The sequence below is a fragment of the Haliotis cracherodii genome, unplaced genomic scaffold (genome assembly GCF_022045235.1).
Source record: "Haliotis cracherodii isolate W230 unplaced genomic scaffold, xgHalCrac1.p SCAF_1, whole genome shotgun sequence".
Taxonomy (NCBI): domain Eukaryota; kingdom Metazoa; phylum Mollusca; class Gastropoda; order Lepetellida; family Haliotidae; genus Haliotis; species Haliotis cracherodii.
In genome coordinates, this window is record NW_027266264.1 from 52265461 (window position 1) to 52279478 (window position 14018).

A 14018-nucleotide genomic window follows, 5' to 3' on the forward strand; every position below is an offset into this window, starting at 1 on the left:
AGGTTGTGGTGTCATTACAATTATGTTCCTCAACAACGTTTGTAATACGTCAAAAATGCTATATAATTCATTATTACACGTGTGCTTTTGTAGTTTTGTTCGTTTGTTTGTTGTTTAACGCCGCACTCAAGAATATTTCAGCTGTATGACGGCGGTCTGTAAATAATCGAGTCTGGACCAGACAATCCAGTGATTGACATCATGAGCATCGATCCAAGCAAATTGGGATCAATGACAATGACATGCATCAACCAAGTCAGCGAGCCTGTCCACCCGATCCCGTTAGTCGCCTCTTACGACAAGCATGGTCGCTTTTAACAGCAAGCGTGGGTTGCTGAAGACCTATTCTACCCCGGATCTTTAGCTTCGTATGAAGTTTTTAAATCGCTTATTTCGAAGAATATGCACAATTAAACATAAAAAGTAAATGTCACGAGTAACCAAGCATGGAAGGCACATAAAGTACATAAGTGGTCCACTGAACCAGGATCTCAAGTGTGACGGGCGAACGATTTGACCACGGGCGACCTTATCTTTTCCAAAAGGCAGGGAAGACAGGAACATGATTAAAAGATGAAAAAAGAAAAGAAACTATATCACTGCCTCCTGTCCTAACCTACCTAATGTCTACCCGAAAAAAACAATATATATGCCATGTCCTGGACTGGTCATTTATGATTGGGTAGGGCGGGGGTGGGATGGTGTGACTGGCCTTAGGACTGAATCATATTCAGCCCTCATAGTTGTGATAAACGTTGGCGACCCCCAACCCTTCCCTCCTGTGTGCGAAATACGCATTATGTCGGAAAGCGCACGTTAAATCCCCAACAGTAAGTATAAACAAGCACCCCTTCCCCTACTCTGTCGCTACCGTGAAGATCCAGGGTAGAATAGGTCTTCAGCAACCCATGCTTTCCGTAAAAGGCGACTATGCTTGTCGTAAGAGGCGACTAACGGGATCGGGTTTACAGATACAGTTGGATACATGTCATGGATCCCAATTGCGTGGATCGATGTTCATGATGTAAATCATTGGATTGTCAGGTCCAGACTCGATTATTTACAGACCGCCGTCATATAGCTGGAATATTGCGGCGTAAAACAACAAACCAGAATACTCTTTTGCTGTGTCTTTGTGAGAGGTGGCTTTTTTTTTATTATAGTCGCGCATGTGCTGTGTGTGTTCGTTCACACAGAAAACTTACAAATAGCTTGACGTATATCTATGTAATATGTATAACGACACTATTTGCAACTGAATGCAATCCCACCATCACGATTTACAGAATTCTCGTTCCGGTTCAGTGAACGTAAATGTTCCAGTAAAAGTAGACAGGGGGAACGATCATGAAGGCTGAGGCCAGACGCACAAACAGGTGGTGTTTTCTGAAAAGAGGTAGATCATTCGTGACCACTCGTGTCATTCCGCTGGGCTTCTTCAGGTCAGTTGTCACGAATGCTCGTAGGTTACGGAAAAGGGCGAGTGGTTACGAATGTATCTGAATAAAGGATATAAATTCGTAGCCTTGCTAACCCAAAAAATATACAACAGGCAACATGACAGTCATGCTGTGTTACCAGAGACCTTAAATATATTTGACCGTCTCTGGTGTCATGTGCTGCTGTAAATTAACGGAAACCGCAGCGTTCGTTTATCGTCGGCATTTTATCGTCGGGTGTCATTTGTCACGTGACACTCAGTACATGTACACAGCGCTAGGCGTGCATGATTTAGCGGTGATAGCTGGAGTCCTTGGGTCGTTGCGGTACATGTGGGTTATCTTTGAATGTCTTATAGTAGCACACTTCCTGAGACATAGCTAAGATGGAGTTTACGTTGCTTGTGTTAACTGCAGCTTTAATGCAGGCGGCTTCGATCCCACTAACTTTTCACAGTGTAAAAGATGAAATCGAAAGTCACCGAGCTGACGCGGAACGAATTATTAACCTGGTGGTCAATGGAAGTGCGAAAGGACAGACATACAACCGACTGGCCGAGTTTGTGGACACATTCGGGAGTCGCATCGCCGGTTCTCAGAATCTTGAAAACGCCATTGATTATATGATGAAGAAATTGAAGGAGGATGGTCTGGAGAATGTACACGGAGAGTCCGCCATGGTGCCCCACTGGGTGAGGGGGAGGGAGTCTGCCACCCTCGAGCAGCCACGAATCCTACCCCTCAACATACTGGGACTCGGGGGTAGCATTGGCACCCCTCCTGAGGGCATCACGGCTGAGGTCATTGTAGTCAAGACGTTTGCTGAGCTGAAGCAGAGGGCTGCCGAGGCCCGCGGGAAGATAGTGGTGTATAACGAGGACTGGGTAGGGTATGGAGATACTGTCCAGTATCGTTCACTGGGAGCGGTGGAGGCGGCTAAAGTGGGTGCTGTGGCCTCTCTTATACGTAGTGTGACCCCCTTCTCTATAGACAGTCCTCACACCGGCTGGCAGGACTACAGCGACAACGTCACCAAGATCCCCACTGCCTGCATCACGATAGAGATCGCCCAGATGCTGCACAGGATGTCCATGAGAGGGGAGAAGATGGTCATCAACCTCAAGATGGAAGCTCAGAATTTGCCCATGGTGAAGTCCAGAAACACAGTAGCTGAGATTAAAGGGAGTACATACCCGGATGAAGTCGTGATAGTGAGCGGCCACCTTGACAGCTGGGACGTGGGGCAGGGGGCGATGGACGACGGTGGTGGTGCCTTCATCTCCTGGCAGGCCCTGTCTCTCGTCCGACAACTGGGACTCCGCCCGAAGCGTACCCTCAGGATGATCATGTGGACCGGGGAGGAAGAAGGGCTCTGGGGCGCACAGGAGTACTTTAAACAACACCAAGCAGAAATTCCAAAACACAGCCTGGTAATGGAATCAGACATGGGAACCTTCAACCCAAGAGGTCTCCAGTTCTCTGGCAACAAGGCAGCGACAGCAATCATGAAAGAGGTCGCCCAGCTCCTGAGTTCCATCAACAGGACAACCCTCTACAGTCCCGCCGATGTCAGCGACACTACACTTTGGGAAAATATAGGTGTCCCCAGCGGCAGCATAGAGAACGACAACCAAAACTACTTCTATTTCCACCACAGCAACGGCGACATGATGACGGTGGAGAATTCTGGCGTCCTTGACCTTTGTTCCGCCATCTGGGCGGTGGCGGCGTATGTGGTGGCTGACCTTGACGCTGTACTTCCCAGGGATACGGCACAAGGTCGACTTCAGCTGTGATAGTGAAGAGTAGTTTACATCTCGAAGTCTTTAAAACGCGTTTAGAAGTTTGGGGAACATGAATACATGACACTTGTTATGGACAGCAACTTCTTTTAATCTTTGTCACGACGTTTCAGGGAGATTTTCAGAGCTACTTCAGCTCCTTCATCGGGTGAATGCTTTCGCCTGTGAAGGAGCAGGAAGTAGCTCTGAAACGTGACAAAGAATAGAATAAGATGCTTTCTATGAGAAGTGTCAGTTTACATCTCGCCCGTTTCGACTTGCCACGATTCTTGCATCCATATTGCATTTATACACTGCTGTTCAAATTAACATACTCTACATTGCGATAGGACCACCCGGAAAGCTACGATCCCCACGATCCCGAACACTATTTCAAAGGGTACCAACCGTAACCCGATCTTCGTCTTAGTTCGAATCTTGCTGTCGCGAGTTGGTTTTGAAAGGTAGGGTTTGGCGATATTTGCACTGGTATAGTATACCGAAGAGCCCTAATCATGGTTAAAATTTCATATCTATCACTGATGCACATATACATGTATAGTAATGAATGCTTATGAAAAGCAAGTTCATTTTCCACAGAATACTCTTCTCATTTTGATATTTGATGTCCGGGACGATCGCTGAATGCGATATTGTGTTACAGTGTATATTGCTTGGTTACAGCTGATTGGCATTGTTAATTAATTGTTGTTTTGTAGTTGTAAACATGACACCAAATGATTAAGTTATGTTTTTTGTGCACGTCAACATGGCTGGATCCGCGAATTCAATACATATAGGGTATTTGTATTAATGCGGAAATATATTGTCACACCCTGTGATCGATAGAATGCCGTTGATATCATTCTCGTATACATTTTATGTCATTCGAAAATTATTGCAATCTCATTAAAATCAGACCTCAGTTCTCTACCGCTAAACAAAGCTTTGTTTAGCTGTAGCGAGAATTAAGATAGAATTTTAATGAGATTAAAATTATTGCGAAAGATGATCAGCTCCTCGATAGGTAGGGTTTGCCAACATAACACCTGCCAGCCTTGTCTCAGAATGTATATGTTAGTTGTTTTGATGATTGACTGTGCAGTAAATGTGTATGCAGTTCCTGCCTGCCTGGTACTCTACGAGGACATACGCCTACATGTATCATACATGGTATCACTGTTACCATGGTGATGACTGAGGCGAAATGGTGTTTTTGACGTCACCTTCAAGGTTATTGCACATAAATAGGGACGCGGCATGTACGGGGGTGTGGCTGGTTGTAGTATTCCGAACTATAGTCCTCGCCACGCGACTGCCGATTCTTACTAGGATTGTAACCACGTGATCAAAACTCATCGATGATGTTTATCGCTAACAAACGGATTTTTCTTGAAAAGCCTTCTTTGCAATATTTGTCATTACTGTAGATAAGATTCCTTATCGGCGGAATGGCTTGTTTTTACTTTATAAGTTTTAGCACACATACAGCTATCTTCGTTAATTAATCGTCGCGACATGTCGTGATTCTGTTTCAAGTGGTGAGCATTATAGTGCCGGATTTATAGTGCTATAGCCCCCACGGATCATGCCACAGGTTACATGGTTACCCCACTCAGACACGGTATACTGATCCCGAACCGACCAGTCCTTGTTTATCCCCTCAATGCCGAGCGCTTGACAGGGTAACACGTACCATGCATCTTTTAACGTCTTTTGGTATGACGCGTCCGTGGATTGAACACCGACCTTCCGCTCTCAAGGCAGACGCTCTACCACTAGACCACGGAGGCGGCCTATTCCTATGAATGATATTATGTAGTTCTCAGTCAACAGTATTATGTATATGTTATGTATAATATCTTTGTGTTAAACCTGACATGAACCTGTACCCTCAGTTTGAGAAGGAATACTTTGTGTCAATTGGTTGCAGTTATTTACAGATGTTCAATCACTCTATATTATCTGTTCCGTGGAATATGTACTTTTCAGGTTCTAATAAAATATGCTTTTCGTTTGTTCAATTTTATCCAGTTCATTCATTTTGTTGCTTCGAGAATGCAATTTGACCATCCACGAAACTCGGGTGAAAAAAATCCACTATTCGTTTAACAGAAACCAATTTAATAATAAATACAACATTCAGAATATTTTCCATATGTGTTGGTTGTCATTTTAGGAATTATACAAGACGACTTCGTTCATTCACTGGATGAGACGAGCAAAGGCTAGTGTTGTCAATATGTGAATGCTCAACCGGTGAGCTATGGCCTGAGGAAACCTCGTCACTGCTCTATGCACTGCGCGGCATAGTTCTCCGAGTGTACGGAGGGTCGAAGGCATCGCATCTGGCTGTGCAGAGTTCGGATCTAAGTAATGCCTCGATTGAGACCCTTGTTCTGAAAGCGCCATGCATTTACTTATGCTCTTGACCGTAACCAACTTGGTAGATGTCTGTGACGTGTGTTACTGTGGTATTATCTTTGACATTCAGTTCTTTAACTGAAATGTTTAAGGCATCTAACGAACACATTGCCTCACTCACTCATTGCAAAAAGGAATTATGATTAACGCCTCGCAATTCGTCTATACGGGATACACCCATATGCCAATTCTATGTTGGTTGGTTGGTTTGTTGTTTTACGCCACACTCGGCAATATTCCAGCTATATGGCGGCGGTCTGTAAATAATCGAGTCTGGACCAGACAATCCAGTGATTAATAGCATGAGCATCTATCCATGCAATTGGGATCAATGACATGCATCAACTAAGTCAGCGAGCCTGACCACCCTATCCCGTTAGTCGCCTATTACTACAAGCATAGTCGCAGGTTTATGTGTACTGTGCGTTGACATAACGTTTTTGTCAAATGAGTCATACAGTCGAACCCATTCACCCATCAAAAGCTTACGGTGAAATATTGAAATGTTCAAAGACATCCTCAATTTCCAGTGTTTCATATATCTATCCTGTTCTGATTAACATCTAAGCGATATGTAATATTTATCAAAACAACGAGATTCAATAATAAGGGTGATTTAAAGTGACGTAGTAGTATGAGTAGTTGTATCTGTACACGGGTGGGTTATAGTGTGTGTATGTACCATACTCTGGTGGGTCATACAGTGTCTATATGTATGAGAGACTGGTGGGTAATACAGTGTCTGTATGTGAGAGACTGGTAGGTAATACGGTGTCTGTATGTGATACACTGGTGAGTAGTGATAGACTTGTAGGTAATACAGTCTCTGTATGTATAAGAGACTGATGGGTAATACAGTGTTTGTATGTGATACACTGCATGGTGGGTGATACAGTGTCTGTATGTATGAGAGACTTGTGGGTAATACAGTGTCTGCATATATGAGAGACTTGGGGGTAATACAGTGTCTGTATGTGGTTGACTGCTATGTAATACTGTGTCTGTATGTATGAGAGACTTGTGGGTAATACAGTGTCTGTATGTATGAGAGACTGGTGGGTAATACGGTGTCTGCATGTATGAGAGACTGGTGGGTAATACAGTGTCTGCATGTATGAGAGACTTGTGGTTAATGCAGTGTCTGTATGTGGTTGACTGCTATGTAATACTGTGTCTGTATGTATGAGAGACTTGTGGGTAATACAGTGTCTGTATGTGGTTGACTGGTGGGTAATACAGTGTCTGTATGTTATACACTGCATGGTGGGTGATACAGTGTCTGTATGTATGAGAGACTTGTGGGTAATACAGTGTCTGCATGTATGAGAGACTTGTGGGTAATACAGTGTCTGCATGTATGAGAGACTTGTGGGTAATACAGTGTCTGTATGTATGAGAGACTGGTGGGTAATACGGTGTCTGTATGTATGAGAGACTTGTGGGTAATACAGTGTCTGTATGTATGCGAGACTTGTGGGTTACACAGTGTCTGTATGTATGGGAGACTGGTTGGTAATACGGTGTATGTATGTGATAGACTGGTGGGTAATACAGTGTGTGTATGTATGAGAGACTGGTTTATAACACAGTGTCTGTATGTATGAGAGACTTGTGGGTAATACAGTGTCCGTATGTATGAGAGACTGGTTTATAACACAGTGTCTGTATGTATGAGAGACTGGTGGGTAATACAGTGTCTGTATGTATGGGGACTGGTTTATAATACAGTGTCTGTATGTATGAGAGACTGGTGGGTGATACAGTGTCTGCATGTATGAGAGACTGGTGGGTGATACAGTCTGTATGTATGAGAGACTGGTGGGTGATACAGTCTCTGTATGTATGAGAGACTGGTGGGTAATACAGTGTCTGTATGTATCATAGACTGGTTTATAATACAGTGTATGTATGTTTGAGAGACTGGCTTGTAATACGGTGTATGTATGTGATACACTGGAAGGTAATACAGTGCCTGTATTCATGTATTCCTGTATTTATGGAGACTAGTGGTTCATACGGTGCCTGTACGATGGACAGGTTGTCTGGGGTGTTCAGCTAAACTTCTGTTCTGGATCGAGAAGGGAGACATAATACCCTGACTAAATGAGGATGATTTTCATCAGTGGTGTGTAGCCACGAGTGAATTTGTCAACTATGTCGAGTCATGAGATGATACAAATATGTTTTTGTCAAGAAAAGACAAATGTTCTATTGATGTTTTTTTCTGAAAGATCTCACTCGGTAAAACCATGGTGTCATTGAGGCAGACTGAAAGCAGTTCATGCGTGACGTTTTATTTCATATCAAATTAAAAAAAATTAGATTAAGAATTTGTACAGCGCATTTTCCAAATAACAACTGCTTCTGTATGCACTTAGACCGTAATTGGTCTCGTCAAAGGCTTTCTTGATGAGACATGTGTTTAGTGTCTTCTTAAAGTTTTTCAGATTTTCTTCTTCTCCTATTTCTTGTGGTGGATTGTTCCGTAGCAATGATGCAGTATGTTGAAATGACCTCCCGACATATGTTTTGGTACACTGTCGTGTTTTGGTACGGCTACATAGCAGATGTTTATCTGAAACTCAGCACTGTTCTGGGCTCCATTTGTATTCTATTCTTATAGTTTGTAGATATGTTTTTCAAATATTATTTCTTGGACTAAATGTTAATCTATACCAGAGAGAACGTGCCGTTTTTTTTATAGTATAATCAGTGCCTGTGTGTATGTAGGGCCCAAATCATGCAGACAACCAGTTTCATCTTATCTTGCATAAAATACTGGTTTCAGAAAAGCCCGCTGAGAAATCATTCGGAACATATCTTAGGTAACTTGCTTATCTCGCATATGCATCGTTTCGTTTCTGAAATGAACCGATGTTTATCCAAATGCATTGGTAAAAGGGAAGTAACTCGGTTCGTTTGAGTCGTCTGCTACGCATTGTGCAAACTCAATCAAACTTACTGCATACATAATCCGGGTCTGTATGAATGAATGTCGACAAGATAAATTCTTTGTCAACCGATCCAAAGTGGCATATGGTGTAAAGTACCCCTCGTGATCGGTTGACAACTTATAATGCCAGAAAAAAAATTTAAAACCTTCAGCTGTTAGGTTCGTTAGATAACATACTACTGGCTAACCGTGAAGATCCGGGGTAGAATAGGTCTCCAGCAACCAATGCTTGCTGTAAAAGGCGACTATGCTTGTCGTAAGAGGCGACTAACGGGATCGAGTGGTCAAGCTCGCTAAATTGGTTGATGCATGTCATCGTATCCCATTAGCATGGATCGATGCTCATGATGTCAATCACTGGATTGTCTGGTCCAGACTGGATTATTTACAGACCGCCGTCATATAGCTGGAATATTGCTGAGTGCGGCGTCAAACAACAAACAAACAAAATGAAGCACATGTTCGCCAAGAGATAATTTAAGCCCGTTTCCTTCGGTTCATGGACAGCATGTTTAAAACATAAAATTTTGATAACTGTTGTTTCACATTTTTCTTTCTATTTATAAGTTGAATAAAAACCTTTGGCCCTCCCCTCCCCTCTCTTCCCAGGGATCAGGGGGGGGGGGGGGGGGGGGGGGTGGCGGCGTCGTACCACACTATTCTCCATGCTGGACTATGCACACTCTTGCAATATGAAACTGTGAAATGCATCGGGATCTAATATTCCAAATGTAGTTTCCCGCATAGATCTACCCATCTGAATAATGTTATCATGGCAAACGAATGCATAGTCTACCCCAATGGGGATTCCGGGTCAGAATGGACCCCGAACAACATATGCATGCCTGGAAAGACTACTAAATGTATCGGGTGGTCTGACTTGGGGAGTGATTGAATCCGCGTCAACGTAGCCCGACGACGTGGGTCGTTGCTCATGATATCAGTCCCAGGTTAACCCTGTCCGATTAATATATAGGCCGCTGTCATAGAGCTTGACTATTGCCGGGTGCGGCGTTAAAATAACAATCAAACAAACAAACACAAGCCTTTCCAATCACTACCATATACACCGTTTGTTTTCGAAGTTATTTTATATGATTTTAACAAAAATTCCGTTTTGATCCACAGTTGGTTATATCTCAGTAGGACAATCTGAACGTAGCCTTACTATATATCTACATCTTGCAATAGCATTGAAGCAACTGTATGGAAATAAAGGTTTCATCTAATAAGACATGGAAGTAGGCAGTTGTCGCACTTAACAGACAACAAACAGTCTTAGATTTCACATGCATCACCTTTTAACCAAAACGTCAGCCATTCACAGTGTCCCTGGGAAGCATAGCGTCAAGGTCAGCCACCACATACGCCGCCACCGCCCAGATGGCAGAACAAAGGTCAAGGACGCCAGAATTCTCCACCGTCATCATGTCGCCGTTGCTGTGGTGGAAATAGAAGTAGTTTTGGTTGTCGTTCTCTATGCTGCCGCTAGGGACACCGATGTTCTTCCATAGACCTGTGTCACTGACATCGGCGGGACTGTAGAGGGTTGTCCTGTTGATTGAACTCAGGAGCTGGGCGACCTCTTTCATGATTGCTGTCGCTGCCTTGTTGCCAGAGAACTGGAGACCCCTTGGGTTGAACGTACCGAGATCCGATTCCATTACCAGGTCGTGTTTAGGTATTTCGTTCTGGTGGTCCTTGAAATACTGCTTTGCCCCATATACCCCCTCCTCTTCTGCAGTCCACATGATCATCCTGAGGGTACGCTTCGGGCGGAGTCCCAGTTGTCGGACGAGAGACAGGGCCTGCCAGGAGATGAAGGCACCGCCACCGTCGTCCATCGCCCCCTGCCCCACGTCCCAGCTGTCAAGGTGGCCGCTCACTATCACGACTTCATCCGGGTATGTACTCCCTTTAATCTCAGCTACTGTGTTTCTGGACTTCACCATGGGCAGATTCTGAGCTTCCATCTTGAGGTTGATGACCATCTTCTCCCCTCTCATGGACATCCTGTGCAGCATCTGGGCGATCTCTATCGTGATGCAGGCAGTGGGGATCTTGGTGACGTTGTCGCTGTAGTCCTGCCAGCCGGTGTGAGGACTGTCTATAGAGAAGGGGGTCACACTACGTATAAGAGAGGCCACAGCACCCACTTTAGCCGCCTCCACCGCTCCCAGTGAACGATACTGGACAGTATCTCCATACCCTACCCAGTCCTCGTTATAAACCACTATCTTCCCGCGGGCCTCGGCAGCCCTCTGCTTCAGCTCAGCAAACGTCTTGACTACAATGACCTCAGCCGTGATGCCCTCAGGAGGGGTGCCAATGCTACCCCCGAGTCCCAGTATGTTGAGGGGTAGGATTCGTGGCTGCTCGAGGGTGGCAGATTCCCTCCCCCTCACCCAGTGGGGCACCATGGCGGACTCTCCGTGTACATTCTCCAGACCATCCTCCTTCAACATCTTCATCATATAATCGATGGCGTTTTCAAGATTCTGAGAACCGGCGATACGACTCCCGAATGTGTCCACAAACTCGGCCAGTCGGTTGTATGTCTGTCCTTTCGCACTTCCATTGACCACCAGGTTAATAATTCGTTCCGCATCAGCTCGGTGACTTTCGATTTCATTTTTTAGACTTGGAAACTTGACTGGACCCGCAGACACATAATGAATTGAACTGAGCAACAGGATAGCCAACGTCTTCATTGTTTGATGAACTGAAATGGACTACCTACACTGATTATAAAAGATGTGAGGTGACCTCGTGAACGACTACGAAGTAGGTCACTACCACGGCATTTAAGCCCGACTGATGTGCCAAGATCAGCGTTCATCACCGTTAAGTCTATATACCTGTAGACATCTGACGTCAGAGGCCCACGCTGTGCACCGTGTCTCGCTGCGGGAACTTATCTCGAACGTGGCTATAAACCATACGAAGATCGCGATTTCGATTTTTCCACAATTAAATAACAATTTAAAAATCCATGCACATGCTCTGTTGAATTATGTACATTGTCACAAGCTTCATCGTGAAAAACACTTTGGTGTTGTTTGTTTTGTCGTTCATTTAGCCGTGATATTATGTCTTCATTTTGAACATAATGACCCCAAAGATCAGGTCGACTAGAAATAGTGTTTGTTTGTGGGTTTTTTCAGATATATGACGGCGGTCTCTAAATAATCGAGCCAAGACCAGACAATCCAGTGATCGATATTGTATGTAACGACCCACGCCTTCGGGTTACGCAGGCACACAATCAACCAAGTTACCGAGCATGACCACCCGATCCCTTCAGTCTCCTCTTATGACAAACACAAATTGCTGGGGACCTATATTCTTTCCCGGAATCCCGTCTTGAAATAAGAAGTGGGTCACTCTAATTAAAATCAGATCTTAGTTCTCGCTATCGCTTTGTTTAGTGGCAGTGAGAACTTAGATCTGATTTTCATGAAGTTGGGATTGGGTTGTCACAAGGTACGAGGTCTGGTTGATTGCTACCACTTATTACAAGGCCAGGCTTTTTTTTATTTTTAGGATTGGGGATTTTTCAGCCCAAAGTCCAAGGTTGGAGGAGGGCAAAAATGGAAACTTGTTTTTTTTTTACATTTTCGGCGGGTCCGTAATCCGAATAATATAAAACGCCTGGCCTAAGCTAACTTAATGATGGATGCAAGTGACGTCGGTCGTCATGTGAACAAGAATGGCTTCCCGGTGAATAAATATTGATGTCAACAAAATGTTCTTTGTGTGATGTAGGAATAACACGACGCAGGTTTCTTGATAAATAAATAGTGTTGATATGCAGTTAGTCTTTCATAGAACAGGCGGTTTGGTTTGAAATTAGGAAGAAACTGTGCATTACCACAGAGCTGTATCGGGACAAATATTGACTGATATTGTGTAGTGACTTGGGTTTTGCTTTGAACATTACTTCAGTCGTGTTAAGAGGGGTCAGCCTGAAGTGGGAAGAGAACCAAACTGATGACGTGGAAGGAAGGAAGGTGTTTATTGATTTAATGCGGCATCAGCAATGTTGCAGTTACTCTGGATGATTACTACTTTGGTAAAACCATAGATCACAGTTATACCAAATTTGGGTTTACAACCAAGCATCAGCAGGTTCTGGCGCGACTAATGAACAGTATTCTCCACTGGGAATTGTGGTTCCAAAGACAACTGACCCCTTTGCAAGGGTGAGGTTTGCTATGTGCCCTCCAGATGCCAATGAAATGAGATATGATTGACACAATGTAGAGTCAATGAGATAAGAACATTGGATATTTTCTTTCTAAAAAGTTGCTTTCATGTATTGCATTACATTATTGCCATGTGATCTTTGTCAAATTGTTTGTAAAAGGTGTAGCTTTTTATTTGGCTGCCAGTGACCATGTGTGTTGGCAAGTGACGGAACAGCTATCAGTGCCCAAAGATCTCCTGCTCCTTTGGGCTTAGCCTTGAATAAGCCATAAAGAACATAGTTTCAGCCAAGCATCCAGTTAAACCAGAAGAAGCACCAACTCTCTCACTTGAAACCTGTAAACTCAAGTTACTTTTAGAGCATTTTTATTGCACAGGGTGCAAAAAGCTTTTTTACAGGCAAGGCGGGTAGGGATTTACAGTTGTGAACAGTCAATGGCAGTAATCCTACCACCAAAGGACGCAGGTAATTAAGTGAATTGAGATCCACATACCACACAGATTTCTCGTATTCTTCTGTCTCCAGATGCCAATGATTTGGTTTGTTTGTTGTTTAACACCACACTCGGCAATATTCCAGCTATATGACAGCAGTCTGTAAATAATTGAGTCTGGACCAGACAGTCCAGTGACTGACATCATGAGCATCAATCCACGCAAAAGGTGAGTGAGTGAGTATGGTTTTAAGCCACTTTCAGCAATATTCCGGCAATATCAAGGTGGGGCGACACCAGAAATGGACATTGTACCCATGTGGGGAATTGAACCTGGGCCTTTGGCGTGATGAGATTCTGAAGACCTATTCTACCCCAGATCTTTAGATGGCAGTGAGGTGAGGTTGAATGAGGTTTAATTATTAAACATATGTAGCAAGGTGTGTCTGTAGTGTGTATGTACTAGCCAAGACTAAAGCTGGTTTTAGTGCTATCCCACTGAGATCACCTGCAGATGCAGTATACAGACTCGGAACCGACAAGTCCTTGTTTTATCCTTTAAATGCAAAGCACTACTACAAATTACTATCTTTCATCTTTCATGTTTTGGTATGACATGGCCAGGAATCAAACCACTCTCCGCTCTATGGGCAGACACTCTATCCACTAGACCACAGTCTGTCGCTGACGGCAGTGATGAGCCTCAGCCTTGCACATGGTATCAAATGGAACCCAATGTGCAGACCAAACTGACACTTAATCCAAGGCACGGGAAGACCCA

General features: G+C 44.0%; 1 protein-coding gene and 1 pseudogene across 1 annotated transcript; one reads left to right on the forward strand and one right to left on the reverse strand.

Moving 5' to 3' along the window:
* Positions 1-1735: 1735 nt before the first annotated feature.
* Positions 1736-5244, forward strand: LOC139479263 (carboxypeptidase Q pseudogene; annotated as a pseudogene).
* A 4650-nt stretch (positions 5245-9894) lies between these two features.
* On the reverse strand, positions 9895-11308 carry LOC139465397 (carboxypeptidase Q-like). Its single transcript, XM_071247107.1, has one exon. The coding sequence runs from the start codon at positions 11306-11308 to the stop codon at positions 9911-9913; it is 1398 nt and encodes a 465-aa protein (XP_071103208.1). The 3' UTR covers positions 9895-9910.
* Between the last annotated feature and the right edge of the window lie 2710 nt (positions 11309-14018).

Excerpts from the sequence above, each read along its gene's own strand:
- LOC139465397 (XM_071247107.1), bottom strand. The coding sequence starts at position 11,308 with ATGAAGACGTTGGCTATCCTGTTGCTCAGTTCAATTCATTATGTGTCT.